The 17,272-nt window shown below is 41.2% G+C and overlaps 1 protein-coding gene across 6 annotated transcripts in view; it reads right to left on the bottom strand.

The window, feature by feature from the left end:
• Positions 1 to 403: 403 nt before the first annotated feature.
• The window catches only part of PHACTR1 (phosphatase and actin regulator 1), a 411,120-nt gene continuing 394,251 nt past the window's right edge, over positions 404 to 17,272 (bottom strand). For all 6 annotated transcript variants that reach the window (XM_040353735.1, XM_040353739.1, XM_040353736.1 and 3 more), the window contains 3 exons: positions 13,031 to 13,171; positions 5,649 to 5,725; positions 404 to 1,577 (listed from right to left, as the gene is read on the bottom strand). In XM_040353735.1, coding sequence (XP_040209669.1) covers positions 1,562 to 1,577; positions 5,649 to 5,725; positions 13,031 to 13,171 — 234 coding nt within the window. In that variant the 3' untranslated portion in view covers positions 404 to 1,561. The remainder of the gene's footprint in view (positions 1,578 to 5,648; positions 5,726 to 13,030; positions 13,172 to 17,272) is intronic.

Below are 17,272 nucleotides of genomic sequence, written 5' to 3'. Positions count from 1 at the left end.
TGATTTGTTTTTGTTTTGTTTTTGAATGTCAGAAATGTATATTTGTGAATGTTGAGATGTTATATTGGTTTCACTGGTAAAAATAAATAATTGAAATGGGTATATATATTTTTTTTGTTAAGTTGCCTAATAATTATGAACAGTAATAGTAGTCACCTGCACACAAAGATATCCCCCTAAAATAGCTAAAACTAAAAACAAACTAAAAACTACTTCCAAAAATATTCAGCTTTGATATTAATGCGTTTTTTGGGTTCATTAAGAACATGGTTGTTGTTCAATAATAAAATTAATCCTCAAAAATACAACTTGCCTAATAATTCTGCACTCCCTGTATGTTTCTTTTTTGGACAATGACACCCTTAGAATGTAATTCGCCAGAAATATTTGCATAAACGAAAAGTCGATTTTGAAAAATATTCTTGTTTATTTAATTTACAAGAAAACTCCATGTTTATATGAACAGGCCCAGTCATGGGAAACGTCTAACCTGATGAAATGTCTGACTCTGACGTTGCAGTCGTTCCTAGTCTATACAGAACAGGCACAATATAATGACACCACATTCCCAAAGACAAACACCATCAATATCTGCCTTTGGGAAAATATTATTGTGGGATGTGAAATGAAAAATTTGGACTGACCAAGACTGCACCTCCTGATACAGAATTGTAGTAACAAAAATACATTGAGCGGCCTGCTCAACTCAAGAACTGTATGCAATTGAAATATGGTACAATGAAATGCACTGTGCAAAATACACATAACCAGGTATGCAGACTCAGAACCTAAGTACACTGACATTCGGGCCACACCACTTTAGGTAATTTGAAATAATAATAATAAAAAAAAGAATATTTGTGTTCTTTAAATGGGTTAATGTCTCTGTGAGCTTTTATTATCCGACCCTGATTACGCTCTTAATGGCTACGGCACATGATGATGATTTTGTTGCCAGATAATAGCTGCAAAGCTACATGTTGCTGGCCATTCCTTCCCTGTCATTTCTCTATATTCTGCTGAGTGAGCACATGTTCCATTTACCCCAACGGGCTCAGAATTCAGCAACCAGTCTCTGGCGTGGAAGATGCAACATGAACTGGGAATGCTTTACAGAGGAATAGTAGTGCAAGTCTCTCTTCTTTGCTTACAAAGCCCATATAGATTTGGCTGAATGCATCAAGAATTTTTGACATATGCTTCACAGGACTCCTCTGCTTGTTCAGGTTCAAGGACCCTTCACGTTTCCTTTCACGTGGACTACCGAACACAGCGACACATAGATGTTGACGCCCAAGCACTGACGGAAGGACAACATCTGTTCACTTTGTACATACTGGACAAATCCACACTTCTGCTGACATTTTCCGTTGCACAATGCTTCACATTGAGAAGGTCTAGTGAAGATGGAGATCATCTATGAAGACTATGTAAATGCCGTTATTTTCTCTTGAGAAACACGGCAGTTCCATAGATTTACATTGACGTATAAGAGAAAATAAAATATCCCAGCACTTTGTGGTTCCCTTTTTGAAAATAGTATTCAAGTAGAACTTTGATGCTAGGGTCTGTGAAACCTGGAAAACAGAAAACATACAAACGAAAAGGTTGGTTTAGTGTACATTGTTTGTGATGCACAATGTTACAGAGTACTGTGTTTGTAATTTTAAGTCTGATCTCAGTTTTTTCTTATTAGGTGGAAAAAACTGCTGTGCTATATGAGACAACTTAAAAATAATTATACATGAAAATCTCTGAACATTCCTCCATATCAAGGAAAATACCACAGATGTAATGCTTAATAAACATTTATGAAGGTACATCTTAACCCCTTCCATACAGGGCATTTTCACCCCCTTCCTGCCCAGACCAATTTTTAGTTGTCAGCACTGTCGCACTTTAAATGATAATTGCGCGTCGTGCGAAGTGACTCCCAAACAAATTTGACGCCCTTTTTTCCCCACAAATAGAGTTTTCTTTTGGTGGTATTTGATCACCTCTGCGTTTTTTATTTTTTGCACTATAAACAAAAGAAGTGCGACAATTTTGAAAAAAACACAATGGGGTAGATTTACTAAAACTGGTGCACTCAGAATCTGGTGCAGCTGTGTATGGTAGCCAATCAGCTTCTAATCTCAGCTTGTTCAATTAAGCTTTGGCAATAAAACCTGGAAGCTGATTGGCTTCTATACAGAAGTGAGCCTGATTTTGCACTCCCCAGCTTTAGTAAATAAAACCCAATATTTTTTACTCTTTGATTTAATAAATATCATCTTTTTTTTTAAAAAAAAATGAAAATTTTCCTCAGTTTAGGCCGATATGTATTCTACATATTTTTGGCCAAAAAAAAAAAAAAAAAAATTGCAATAAGCGTATTTGATCGGTTTGCGCAAAAGTTCTAGCATCTACAAAATAGGGAATAGAATTATGGCATTTTTTTTTTTTACTAGTAATGGCGGCGATCTGCGATTTTTTTTATTGTAACCGTGACATTGCAGCGGACACATCGGACACTTTTGACACGTTTTTGGGACCATTCACATTTACACAGCGATTAGTGCTATAAAACTGCACTGATTACTGTGTAAATGTGACTGGCAGGTAAGGGGTTAACACTAGGGGGCGCTGAAGGGGTTAAATATGTTCCCTAAAGTGTGTTTTAACTGTAGGGGTACTCACAAGGGGAGGAGATCGATGTGTGTTCCTATGTACTGGGAACACACATCTGTCTCCTCACCGCTAACAGGACATGGATCTGTGTGTTTACACACACAGATCCATGGTCCTGCCGTGATTGCGAGTAATCGCGGGTGCCCGGCAGACATCGCGGCTCCCGGGCACGCGCACCGGGTCCCGAGCAATGCGGCGGGGGCCACGAGCGCCGCCAGCGGAGCGCACGCGCCCCCTAGCCGCCCGAGAAGGCTAGGACGTAATATGACGTCCAGTCTGAGGGACGGAGGATTCCCGCCGACGTCATTTTACTATGACTCGGTAGGGAACGTGTGAAAGGGGTTGTAAAGGTAAAAAAAGAAAGAATTTTCTTTTGAAAATCAGAACATTTGTGCGTTTTGTGATCCGATGGTGCCACCATTGATTTCGAAATTCGACCAACCAAACCTTCAATTTCACCTCCTACAGTAAATAATTTTTGTGTCTGGGAATCTACTTTTCTTTCCGGGAATTTTCTTTTCTTGCACATGCAAATTTCTTTTTCGATTACATTTCTCTCACGATTCTCCCATCATTGATTAGAAAATCAATTGTTTTGTCCAAAAAATTCCAACATATCCCATTATTAAAATTCGATGGCCGCACGAAAATCGTCTGCTGCTGCAGCCCACTAATGGTGTGAAATACTAACGAAAATTCTTAGATAAGATTTTCGAAATAAATTTTTTTCAAAATTCGACCCGTGTATGGCCAGCATAACTTCAGCTTGTTCAGTTAAGCTTTGACATTTGATTGGCTACCATGCACAGCTGCACCAGATTTTGCCCTCTCCAGTTTTAGTAAATCAACCCCAGTGTTTTAAATGTCAAGATCATACCTCAGTACTTATAGCCACAAATGTAACTCAGTTACCTTAATCCAATCACCTTGGTGTAAGGTCAATAATATGATGGACGGTGTAAAACTTTGGCAAAGAATCCTGTTCTATGTAGGAGATAGTTGGTGTCACCTTCATAAAACTGGAACAACCACTCCTAAACAGGAGCGGAGGCCATTGCGACCATCTTTCACCCACGTATAATAAGTTTAACATCTCTACTGTTGATTTAACACCTATTGCAGACTTTTTGACGCCATGGGATTGGAATATGTAATTAGAGCAGAATGGTTTTGCAAGCTTTCACAACTCCCATCATGTTCTTGGGCAATCAACATCTGCCTCAGTACATACCAAGGTGATTGGATTAAGGTGATTGAATTACTCATAAATACTAGCTAATTCTGAAGGAAACTTCAGCAACATCACAAGAGCAGAAGAGAGTGGGGTAAACTAAACTATAGATATCAGATGGACCTTGGATGTTCCATTTAGTAAAACAAATAGAATAACCATTCCAGTTATTATTTTACTAAAGGTTTCACTAAGGTATATCAAAACCCTGTAAACTTGGAATATTTGCTATCATTAATATATAAAATTTACGAGGTATACCCAATAATTAACCTTATTCAATTTAACCTTTGGTTTAACCTCTTAACCTCTTAAGGACCCCTTCATGCCGATATACGTCGGCAGAATGGCACGGCTGGGCACATCCACGTACCTGTACGTGGCCCTTTAAGCCCAGCCGGTGCGTGCTCGCGACCCGGTCCGAAGCTCCGTGACCGCGGGACCCGCGGACCCGATCGCCGCCAGTGTCCCGAGATCGGTCCTCCGGTGCTGAAGAACGGGGAGAGGTGTGTGTAAACACACCTTCTCTGTTTTTCGTTGTGGCAGTGTCATTGATCGTGTGTTCCCTTTTGTAGGGAAAATACGATCAACGACGTCACACGTCCAGCCCCGCCCTCTACAGTTAGAAACACATATGAGGTCACACTTAATCCCTTCAGCGCCCCCTAGTGGTTAACTCCCAAACTGAAATTGTCATGTTCACAGTAACAATGCATTTTTATAGCATTTTTTGCTGTGAAAATGCCAATGGTCCCAAAAATGTGTCAAAATTGTCCGCTGTGTCCGCCATAATGTTGCGGTCATGAAAAAAAATCGCTGATCGCCGCCATTAGTAGTAAAAAAAAAATATTAATAAAAATGCAATAAAACGATCTCCTATTTTGTAAACGCTATACATTTTGCGCAAACCAATCGATAAACGCTTATTGCGTTTTTTTTTTTACCAAAAATAGGTAGAAGAATACGTATCGGCCTAAACTGAGAAAAAAAAAATATTTTTATATCTTTTTTGGGGGATATTTATTATAGCAAAAAGTAAAAAATATTGATTTTTTTTCAAAATTGTCGCTCTATTTTTGTTTATAGCGCAAAAAATAAAAACCGCAGAGGTGATCAAATACCACCAAAAGAAAGCTCTATTTGTGGGGAAAAAAGGACGCCAATTTTGTTTGGGAGCCACATCGCACGACCGCGCAATTGTCAGTTAAAGCGACGCAGTGCCGAATTGCAAAAACTGGCCAGGTCCTTTACCTGCATAAAGGTCCGGGTCTTAAGTGGTTAATGTAACTCTTAACTTTAACAAGCCCCTAACCACTGAATCTAACATTATCAGTTGAAGTATCACACCAGTGACGAATATGAGTTAAGCTATCATGCCGTTTTGCTGACAAAAACAAAAGCAAATATTCCATATATAATGGGTTACAACAGTGTTTGGGATAAGTACCATGAATAGCTATCAATTCCAATACTTACATTGCCTTATACCAAAAATACAACGTTTCTAACATAAATAGCAGAGATTTCAGTACATTTTATTTCGAGTTATCATTAGTAGTCATCCGCAATGCAGCATTACTGTATTTATTAACTTGCTTCACTGAAGAACTATTTGTATTGGCCCACAGCAGCCTATTACATTCAGCTTATAGCCAATGTGATCACTATAGCCAATGCAAGGAGTTCTTATGTGAAACATGCTGCTGAAAATGTTCCTTCCATATGTATCTTAGTGATAAGTACTAACCTTGTTAAATGCCTACTTAATTCATGAACTTCCATTTCTGTACTTTTAAATTCATTCAGCTCTTTTCGTATGGCTGCCTGTAATGACAAGAAAGAGCATGTTAAAAAAATATTTCCCCTTTGACCAGATTTATTACAAAAAGCAATACAGGCAATGAGCAGTAGAAATGTATATCCTAAAAAAAAAAAAACATATTAAGTGTAAATGTACACATGTACATTTTCCCGTTTTGGCTTTAAAAACACTGGAAAATTAGAATAATATCTGTTGATCCTGCCAGAAATCCAGGGAACTTCTAACTTCTTGTAGTGAGTACAACACAGTGCCTCTGCTGCACTAAAATCCTGAGCAGTATTGTCAGCGTCAGCTTGAGTTATCCCCTGCTGGACTACAAATCCCCCCTTTATTTCATGGATATGTGGAGACAAAGCTACAGTGCCTTGAAAAAGTATTCATACCCCTTGAAATTTTCCACATTGCGTCATGTTACAACCACAAACGTAAATGTATTTTATTGGGATTTTATATGATAGACCAACACAAAGTGGCACGTGATTGTGAAGTGGAAGGAAAATGAAAAATGTTTTTTTTTTTTTTTTTACAAATAAATATCTGAAAAGTGTGGCATGCATTTGTATTCAGCCCTCTTGACTATGATACCCCTAACTGACATCTAGCGGAACCAATTGCCTTGGAAAGTCACCTATTTAGTAAATAGAGTCCACCTGTGTGTAATTTAATCTCAGTATAAATACAGCTGTTCTGTGAAGCCTTCAGAGGTTTGTTAGAGAACCTTAGTGCAGAGTTCCACAGCTCAGATGGGAGAATCTATCCACAGGGCAACTATTAGTTGTGCGCTCCACAAATCTGGCCTTTATGGAAGAGTGGCAGGGCTTAAGGGGAATACAAGTATGAGAGCTGAAATGGTTAATAAACAAAGAGTTGTGTTGTCCACTTACAGACAGCAACCAGATTTAACCACTTGCCGACCGCGCCATAGGCATTTTACTGCTACGGCGCGGTCGAGTTGTTCTGACAGGACGTCCCTGGGACGTCCTCCCAGAATGCTCCACTCGCGCGCCCCCTGGGGCGCGCTCCTGGAATCATCCGCGAGCGCCGGGTCTAGAAGACCCGGCGCATCACGGATCGCGGTAAATTGCCGCTGTTAGCGGCCGTTTACCACGTGATCGCTCCGTCAAATGACGGAGCGATCACTTGTAAACAAACCGGCGTCATTTGATGACGCCGGTTCCTCCCTCTCCTCTCTGTACCGTTCGGTACAGTGTGAGAGGAGAGGGGGGGGGGAGCGGGTGTCAGCAGCAGCACTGTGGCTGGATCTGTGACTATTGCAGTCACAGATCCAGCCTTCCATCCATCCATCCCAGCTCAGCTATCCCTGTGCAATACTCTGCAATACCCCTATAATCTGCAATACCCCTATAATCTGCAATACCCTGCGCAATACTCTGCAATACCCCTATAATCTGCAATACCCTGCGCAATACTCTGCAATACCCCTATAATCTGCAATACCCTGCGCAATACTCTGCAATACCCCTATAATCTGCAATACCCTGCGCAATACTCTGCAATACCCCAATATTCTGCAATACCCTGCGCAATACTCTGCAATACCCCTATAATCTGCAATACCCTGCGCAATACTCTGCAATACCCCAATATTCTGCAATACCGTGCGCAATACTCTGCAATACCCCAATACTCTGCAATACCCTGCGCAATACCCCAATACTCTGCAATACCCTGCGCAATACTCTGCAATACCCCAATACTCTGCGCGATACTCTGCAATACCCCAATACTCTGCAATACCCCAATACTCTGCAATACCCCAATACTCTGCAATACCCTGCGCAATACTCTGCAATACCCCAATAATCTGCAATACCCTGCGCAATACTCTGCAATACCCCAATACTCTGCAATACCCTGCGCAATACTCTGCAATACCCCAATACTCTGCAATACCCTGCGCAATACTCTGCAATACCCCAATACTCTGCGCGATACTCTGCAATACCCCAATACCCTGCGCGATACTCTGCAATACCCCCATACTCTGCAATACCCCAATACCCTGCGCGATACTCTGCAGTCTTCCCAGCCTAGATGTGAGATGTGGGGTCTTATTGACCCCGTATCTCACTGTAAAGAGGACCTGTCATGCTATATTCCTATTACAAGGGATGTTTACATTCCTTATAATAGGAATAAAAGTGATAAAAAAATGTATTTTTGGGGAAAAAAGTGTCAAAATCAAGTAAATAAAGTAAAATGAACAATAATTTTTATTTATTTTTTTAAAGCGCCCCTGTCCCCGTGTGCTCGCATGCAGAAGCGAACAAATACATAAGTCCCGCCCACATATGAAAACGGTGTTCAAGCTACACACGTGAGGTATCTCTGCGAACGTTAGAGCGAGAGAAATCATTTTGGCCCTAGACCTCCTCTGTAACTAAAAACATGTAACCAATAAAAGTAATTAAAGCGTCGCCTATGGGGATTTTTAAGTAGCGGAGTTTGGCGCCATTCCATGAGTGTGCGCAATTTTGAAGTGTGACATGTTAGGTATCTTTTTACTCGGCGTAACTTCATCTTTCACGTTATGAAAATAAATTGGGCTAACTTTACTGTTTTGTCTTTTTTTAAGCACAAAACAGTTTTTTTTTAAAAACACGCGTTCAAAAATTTTCTGCGAAAATACCATGCGAGATAAAAAGTTGTAACGGCCGCCATTGTATTCTCTAGGGTCTTTGCTAAAGAAGCATGTATAATGTTTTGGGGTTCTATGTAATTTTCTAGCAAATAAATGATGATTTTTACATGTAGGAGAGAAATGTCAGAATTGGTCTCGGTGCTCCAGAACGCCTGATGGCGCTCCCTGCATGTTGTGCCTCTCTATGTGGCCACGCTGTGTAAAAGTCACACACATGTGGTATCGCTATACTCGGGAGGAATAGCAGAATGTGTTTTGGGGTGTAATTAGTGGTATGCATATGCTGTGTGTGAGAAATAACCTGCTAATATGACAGAAACAAGTTTTTATTTTTATTTTTTACACAATTTTCAGTCGTTTTTCTTTTATAGCGCAAAAAATAAAAAACCCAGAGGTGATCAAATACCACCAAAAGAAAGCTCTATTTGTGTGAAAGAAAGGACAAAAATTTCAAATGGGTACAATGTTGTATGACTGAGTAATTGTCATTCAAATTGTGAGAGCACCGAAAGCTGAAAATTGGTCTGGTCAGGAAGGGGGTTTAAGTGCCCAGTGGTCAAGTGGTTAATCTTTAATTAATGTAATGTAGTTAGAACTGTAAAAGTTGCAATTGTTTCAGTATATGATTGAGCTAAATTCAAATAAAACATATGCAGAACATCTCTGCAATACAGGCACATTTCCCCATGTTTTGCCTCTGCAAGCAGAGATAAAAACTTGATTGTGCCAGAAATCCAGGGAGCTAACTTCCTGATATGGGCTTTCAGCAGTGACATTACAGTGCCTTGAAAAAGTATTCATACCCCTTTAAATTTTCCCCATTTTGTGATGTTACAACCAAAAACGTAAATGTATTTTATGGCCGAATGTCGGGAGACATCGACCGGTTCAATAAAAAACGGCCGACATTCAGCCGGTGTGTATGCCAGCCGGTGCCAATGACTGCGGGTGCTGATCGGAGTGTTCTGGCAGGGAGCCTCTCCTTTTGTGACCCTTTAAGGCAGGGGTCGTCAACCCTGCACCGCCTCTCCAGCCGGGCCGCGATACACAGGACACATTGGCAGGCCTTACCGCTGCTATGTCCGGGGAGATCCGTTGCAAAATCAGCTGCCCGAGCAGAGAGATGACGCCATCTCTCTGCGCTACACAGAGGCGCGCCGCTGTCCCGCCCTACGCTACACAGACCTGGCGCAGCAGCCCTATGAGAGCAGGGAGTGAGAGAGAGAGAATTACGTCATCTCTCATCTATCCGCCCGCCCGCTCTATGCTTTCCCGCAAATGGCTCCCCCTCACATTCCCGCGCTGAGACTGTGTAAGTACAGTGGGCGCTTCTGAGGGAACTTTATATTGTTTTATACTGACAGATTATTATTTTTTTATGCTGGGACATTTATGAATTTTTTAATACTGGGACATTTAATCATTTAATAATTTTTTTATACTGGGACATTTAATAATTTTTTTATACTGGGACATTAAATGTCCCAGTATAAAAAAATGATTAAATGTCCCAGTATAAAAAAATGATTAAATGTCCCAGTATAAAAAAACGATTAAATCGTTATATACTGGGACATTTAATATTTTTTTTTATAAACTGGGACATTTAATCATTTTAATCATTTTTTATACTGGGACATTGATTAAATGTCCCAGTATAAAAAAATGATTAAATGTCCCAGTTTAAAAAAACGATTAAATCGTTATATACTGGGACATTTAATCATTTTTTTTTTTATAAACTGGGACATTTAATCATTTTTTATACTGGGACATTGATTAAATGTCCCAGTATAAAAAAATGATTAAATGTCCCAGTATAAAAAAACGATTAAATCATTTTTTTCTATACTGGGACATTTAATCATTTTTATATACTGGGACATTTAATCATTTTTTTTATACTGGGACATCTAATAATTTTTTTATACTGGGACATTTTAATAATATTTTTACACTGGGACATTTAGGGCCGGTTCACACTGCAGCGATGTTAGAGTTCGGATGTGATTTGCACCACACTGCAGTGCACATCACATGCGATCTCTGTGCGATGCGATTTCAGCCATGCAGATCCGATTCCTGTCCAAATTTGCAGATCGCACTGCGATATGCGAACTGATTTGGGAGTGTTGTTAACTTTTAACTGATACTCCCAGCAGTTCACATAGGGCAATGTGAACTGCCGCCGGAAAACCTGTGATGCGGGAACCCACAGTGGACTCGCAGGGTTCCTGCACCGCAGCAGTGTGAACCGCCCCTTAATAATATTTTTGTACTGGGACTTTCATAATATTTTTATACTGGGGCTTTGATAATACTTTTATACTGGGACTTTTAATAAGGGGCGGTTTACACTGCTGCAATGCGAGAACCCTGTGAATCCGTGGCAGGTGATGTGGCAAGTGACATTCTGCATCTGGTGACAGGCAACGTGGCAGGTGATGTGGCAAGTGACATTCCGCATCTGGTGACAGGCAATGTGGCAAGTGACACGCTCAGGGCTTCCATGGATTCTGCATTATGGTGAGTTGAACTATTTCATTTATTACTACAATGTAATAATAGAAATAATGCGCTGACAAATTGCCCGCGAAAAATCGGTTACCCCCCGCGTGCCATTCCCAACCCGGGCCTTGGTACAATTTTCGTCCACGCAGCTGGTCCCCGGGGTCAAAAAGGTTGGGGACCACTGCTTTAACCCTCCTAGCGGTATTCCCGAGTCTGGCTCGGGGTGAGATTTTTATACCAAAATCGGTATCCCCGAGCCAGACTCGGGCTTGCCTCGCTGCAGCCAGAGACAAAGTTACTTACCTTGTCCCTGGATCCAGCGATGCCACCACGCTGTGTGAGCGAGCGGGACCTCGCTCGATTCACACAGTGTCCTCCTGTGCCGCCGATCTCTGTTCCCTGCGACGTTACGACGCACGGGGGCGGAGAACGGCGCCAAATTCAAAAAAGTTAACAAACACCTTACATACAGTATGCTGTAATCTTATAGATTACAGTACTGTATGTAAAAAATACACCCCCCCCCTTGTCCCTAGTGGTCTGCCCAGTGTCCTACATGTTCTTTTATATAATAAAAACTGTTCTTTCTGCCTGCAAACTGTAGATTGTCCATAGCAACCAAAAGTGTCCCTTTATGTAAAAAATGGTTTTAGAACAGCTAGAAAACAGCGATAATAAATTATAATCACTTGCAGAATTGTGTGATAGCGATTTGTGGGGAAATTCGTCATAAAAAAATAAAAGTAATGACAGCGACAATTCTGCAACTGAGCAAATTTCAGTGATTTTGAGTTGATTACATTATTGAATGATTTTTATTATAATTATATTATTACTTGTTATAATTATTTATTATATTATAATTTATAATTTTGTTTTAAAAAAAATGTCATACCCGGGATGCCTACTAGACTCTTGTTTGGTCAGATTTAAGTTTAGTTATTCCTAAGAATTACAGGCCTACAGTACAAATCACCAAATTTCCTTGCAAATAATGGTACCACTTTCAGCACCTTTTTTCTAAAAGAATTATACCGCCAGGGAGGTTAAGGGACTCTGGGCTTCAGCAAAATGGCAGCCTTCGGCAAGAAGAAACAGAAGCAATGCTGGAGGCAATTTACAGCACATACTAATTTTGGTGGTATAATTATTAATGTGGAATGTATGTTCTTTGCTAAAGAACATTATTTTTTATCAAGTTGTTTTGAGTAAAGTTCCACTTTAATAAACTGGCAAAGGAAATTGGCGTTTTATATTGTAGGCCTGTAATTTTTAGAAATAACTCACTTAAATCTGACCAAGCAAGAGTCTTGTAGGCATCCCGGGTATGATTTTTTTTTTTAAAACAAAATTATAAATTATAATATAATAAATAATTATAAATAATTATAACAAATAATAATATAATTATAATAAAAATTATTCAATAATGTAATCAACTCAAAATCACTGAAATTTGCAGTTGCAGAATTGTCGCTGTCATTATTTTATTTTTTTTATGACGAATTTCTCCGCAAATCGCTATCGCACATTTCTGCAAGTGATTATAATTTATTATCGCTGTTTTCTAGCTGATCTAAAACCATTTTTGACATAAAGGGACACTTTTGGACAATCTACAGTTTTTAGGCAGAAATGACATTTTTTATTATATAAAAGTACATGCAGGGCACTGGGCAGACCACTAGGGACAAGGGGGGTGTGTATTTTTTACATACAGTACTGTAATCTTTAAGATTACAGTATACTGTATGTAAAGTGTTTGTTTACTTTTTTGAATTTGGCGCCGTTCTCCGTCCCCGTGCGTCGTAACGTCGCAGGGAACGGAGATCGGCGTCACACGGGGACTGTGAATCGAGCGAGGAGGACCCGCTCGCTCACACATCGGGTGGCATCGCTGGATCCAGGGACAAGGTAAGTAAACCAAGCCTGTGGATCCAGCGAAAGGTAAGCCCGTCCAGCCCGAGCGTGACTCGGGTTTACCGATCCTAACATGAAAAACCAACCCCGAGTCACGCTCGGGTTTACCGTCAGGGGGGTTAATATTTCCTAGTGATTTCCATGGCAATACTCTGTTACCCAGAGAACCTAAACTTTGTTAACACTGAATAATTCATTTCCTAGAGATACAAACTTTGTCAGCGGCTGTGAGACGAGTCCATGGTTTATCCGCCCTCCTATCGTAGTCCTGTGCATCTGCAAGCTCCACATAATCACTGAAATGTATCAGGATCTTCTTCTCACGTAATTCCTCCACTGTTGGCCTCTGACTGAGCTGCAGATGTAAAAAATGCATTGTTAAAGTGTAACATAGATATCATTCAGGATGACACTAGATTAAGTGTGGATATTATATTTAACCACTTAAGCCCCAGACCAATTTGCTGGTCAATGACCGGGCCACTTTTTGCGATTCGGCACTGCGTCGCTTTAACTGACATAGTTAAAGTTTTATGGCTTTTTTATTGATATTTTCTTTTTTACTAGTAATGGCGGCGATCAGCGATTTTTATCGTGACTGCGACATTATGGTGGACTCATCAGACACTTTTGACACATTTTTGGGCCTATAAAAATGCACTGATTACTGTGAAAATTCCACTGGCAGTAAAGGGGATAACCACTAGGTGGCGCTGAAGGGGATAAGTGTGCCTAGGGATGTGTTCTAACTATAGGGTGGATGGGCTTACTGCGACACTACAGTGATCACAGCTTCCGATTACAGGAAGCTGTGTACACTGTCCTGTCACTAGGAAGACTGGGGAAATGCTTGTTTACATAAGCATTTCCCCGTTCTTCCTCACCGTGAGACGATTGTGGGTATGCCCGCGGACATCGAGTCCGCAGGACCCACGGTCGGAGTCACGGAGCTCCCGGCCCACAATGCCGACTTGTTAAAGGGGACATATATATACGTCCTTCTGCCTGTCTGTGCCATGCCATATATAGTCGTGCGCTGGTCGGCAAGCAGTTAAATTAGGTTTCTATAACTTGCACTTGCCCAGCTGCACTACTGACAGGTGTCATAGCAGAGATGTATGTCACCTAAAACTATTGCCTGCAATCAACCTGCATCACTCAAAAGATGAATTATATATTTCTACTCCCTATGTCTAGTGGTGGTATAGATTATATTAGTAAATTAGATTATGTCACTTAATTGTCACTTGCGGCTCCAGCGGCCCCCCCCCCCGCTTCTCAATAAATTTTTATTTAATTGTCACTCGCAGCTCCCGCGGATCATCCCCCCCCCTTCTCAATAAATTATTTTTCTATAATAGTCACTCGCGGCTCTCGCGGATGACCCCCCCCCCCCGCTCCACTTCATGTGCACTGAGCATGTGCAAGGTCTGCAAAGCTGAAATCCAGGAAGTAATACAGTCTGGCTTCATAAGCCCACACTTAAGATGGCCACGGCCTAATGCTAGTTTATAAAGTGTCTAAATGCTGTAACAACCTAACAAAACGGACCTTAGTTTACAGTCTAACTTTACTAGAATACATTAAGCTTGTGTATTACAGGGGTATTTATATTTAAAAAGTGAAATTGTGGCCGGAACTCCGCTTTAAGTGGTTAATGATAACTGTATTTTATTACTATTTACGGCAATGCTGTTGTTTTATTGGATTCATTTTATTTTGTTTTTGATCTGTATTTGTAACTTGTTTTACCATGTACTGATTCAAAAGGCTTTAGGAGTGACAGAAAGCTGGCTTTATTTGGCAAAAAAAGCCAGAAGAAACTAGTTAATACGTGTTATATTTAATTGCATATTACAAAAAAAAAAAATGTTCAAAGGTATTGTTGAATTGTACAGCATGCCTTTTATTTTCTCCATTCTTAACATAGCTTCATTTACATATTTGTTACAGAAAGCCTTTGAAGTTTCTTACTAAAAGATCCGGCAAACTTGAGCTGCCAGTTTTCAGTATGAAGGAGGGTCAACCCCACAGATGCATGGCACATAGCGGTCTAATTTAGTCAGCAGATTTACCATAATATAAAGCAAAGCCTTAGCTAGGACACAGAAAACACGACATTACAACTGTGAGAAAAAAAGTTTGAGTACCGTTAGGGATTTCATTCTGCTCATCTGTGCACAGAACATTGTTTTTGTAGTGCTCTAAAATATCATTAGAACCTCAGCAAGCTTAAAGTGGATGTAAACCCTCCATATACTCAGTGAAGTGAACAGCCTCAGATGATACACAGAGATGAAACCAATCTCCCTACATACGTTTTACATGTATATCTGCTGCCTTCAGCTTTGTTTAGAAAGTGCACGTCCTGTTAGAAATGTATCTTCCTGTTCCAGCAGTGGGAGGGAAGTTTTGCCATACACTGTGAGACAGCTGATTGGAAGAAAGGCACACACCCCTCTCCTCATAGGCATAGTCTTGCAAAGCTGTGCTGTGAACAGGGGCAGACTGACCATTCGGGCACTCACCTAGGGCCCCATGCCACTAGTGGGCCCCATCAGGGTTGCCAGCCTCAGTAAAACCAGGGACAGTATGTAAAAATCTGTGTTTTTTTACATCTGTCCCTGAAATGTCCCTTACTGACATCCTTTTGGTCTAAAAACCCCAAGATTATAGCTGCACCACCTCTCCAGTACCCTTTCAGTGTGTGTATGTGTATTCTGTGTGTATATACTGTGTATGCATAGTGTGTGTGTCCCAATAATCTATTGCCTGGGGGCCCCATAATCTCCTACTGCCCGGGGCCCCATAATCTCCTACTGCCCGGGGGCCCCCTGAGTTGTCAGTCCGTCCCTGGCTGTGAATTGACCAGCTGTCAGCCACATTTCAGGCTGGTTTTATCACATTTGTCAGAGAGTTATCATATTGATAACAAAAGAACAGAGTAGGAGAAAGCCACAGGACTTAGGGCTTTGGAGAGAGCTAAGAAAACACTGCAGATATATGTGCTCAGCTCAAATTTCACGAATCAGGTTTACATCCACTTAAAGAAAAGCAGCAATTTTTTGTGTCTCAGCCAATCAGGAAGGAGAATCTCGGACGGACACTCGTGGACATAACTGGACAATTATTAGGGGGTCTGCTGCTGCACACAAAAGGCTTTTTATCCTAATGCACAAAAGTCTTTTTATCTTAAAGCGGTTGTAAACTCGTAAAAAAAAATATCTGCGAGACAAAGGCATAATGAGCTAGTATGCATAGCATACTAGCTCATTATGTATTACTTACCTTAGATCGAAGCCCCCGCAGCCATCCTCGACCCCCCTCCAGCCGCAGACATCTCTCCCAGAGCTTGCTTCCGGGTATCGCAGGTCTGGCGCTGTGATTGGCCGGAGCCGAGATGACGTCACTCCCGCGCATGCGCGCAGGAGCCGCCGGTTATGGCACAGCGTGTGCATGTGACGATCATTTGGGCACATGCAGACACAGGGGATATCTCCTAAACCGTGAAGGTTTAGGAGATATCCAGGCTAGTTACAGGTAAGGCTTAAAAAAAAAGGGTTTACTACCACTTTAATGCATAATAATACAACCCAAACCTAAAAGCTGATTGGTTACGGTTGGCATACAGAATTATATTTTGTGCAACAACTATGTCAACCAGTAGATAGCAGGGTTTGTAGCTGCATCTATGGTAAACTCTTTGGGAGTTATTTACTAAAGGCAAATCCACTTTGCACTACAAGTGCACTGCAAGTGCACTTGAAAGTGGAGTCACTGTAGATCCGAGGGGGATATGCAAGGAAAATAAAAACAGCATTTTAGCACATGATGGGATGATAAAATCAGCAGAGCTTCCCCTCATTTTAGTGCACTTGTAGTGCAAAGTGGATTTGCCTTAAAGCGGTGGTTCACCCTCCATAACAACATTTTAGCATAAAATTAGGCATAGTAGCGCGAGCTACAGTATGCCTGTATTTATTTTTTTAGCCCCGTACTCACTGTGCAATCGTATATTGAAGATTCCGACTCCCCGCGGGGAATGGGCGTTCCTATCCAGAGGGAAGATGATTGACGGCCGGCTCTGGCACGTCACGCTCCCCGAAGACAGCCGGAGTAGGTCTCGGCTCTTCACGACGATATACGGTGCCTGCGCACAGACTATGCGCAGGCGCCGTGAAGAACCAAGTCCTATTTCGGCTATTTCCGGAGAAGCGTGACGTGCAAGAGCCGGCCGTCAATCACCTTCCCTCTGGATAGGAACGCCCATTCCCCGTGGGGAGTCGGAATCTTCAATATACGATTGCACAGTGAGTACGGGGCTAAAAAAATAAATACAGGCATACTGTAGCTCGCGCTACTATGCCTAATTTTATGCTAGGGTGAACCCCCGCTTTAAGTAAATAACCCCCAATGTCTTTTCTCTGTATAATAAAGTTCCTGTTTCATGTCTGCA

Source organism: Rana temporaria, chromosome 5 (genome assembly GCF_905171775.1).
Source record: "Rana temporaria chromosome 5, aRanTem1.1, whole genome shotgun sequence".
Classification (NCBI taxonomy): Eukaryota; Metazoa; Chordata; class Amphibia; order Anura; family Ranidae; genus Rana; species Rana temporaria.
This window is presented reverse-complemented; position numbering and strand designations above follow the sequence as displayed.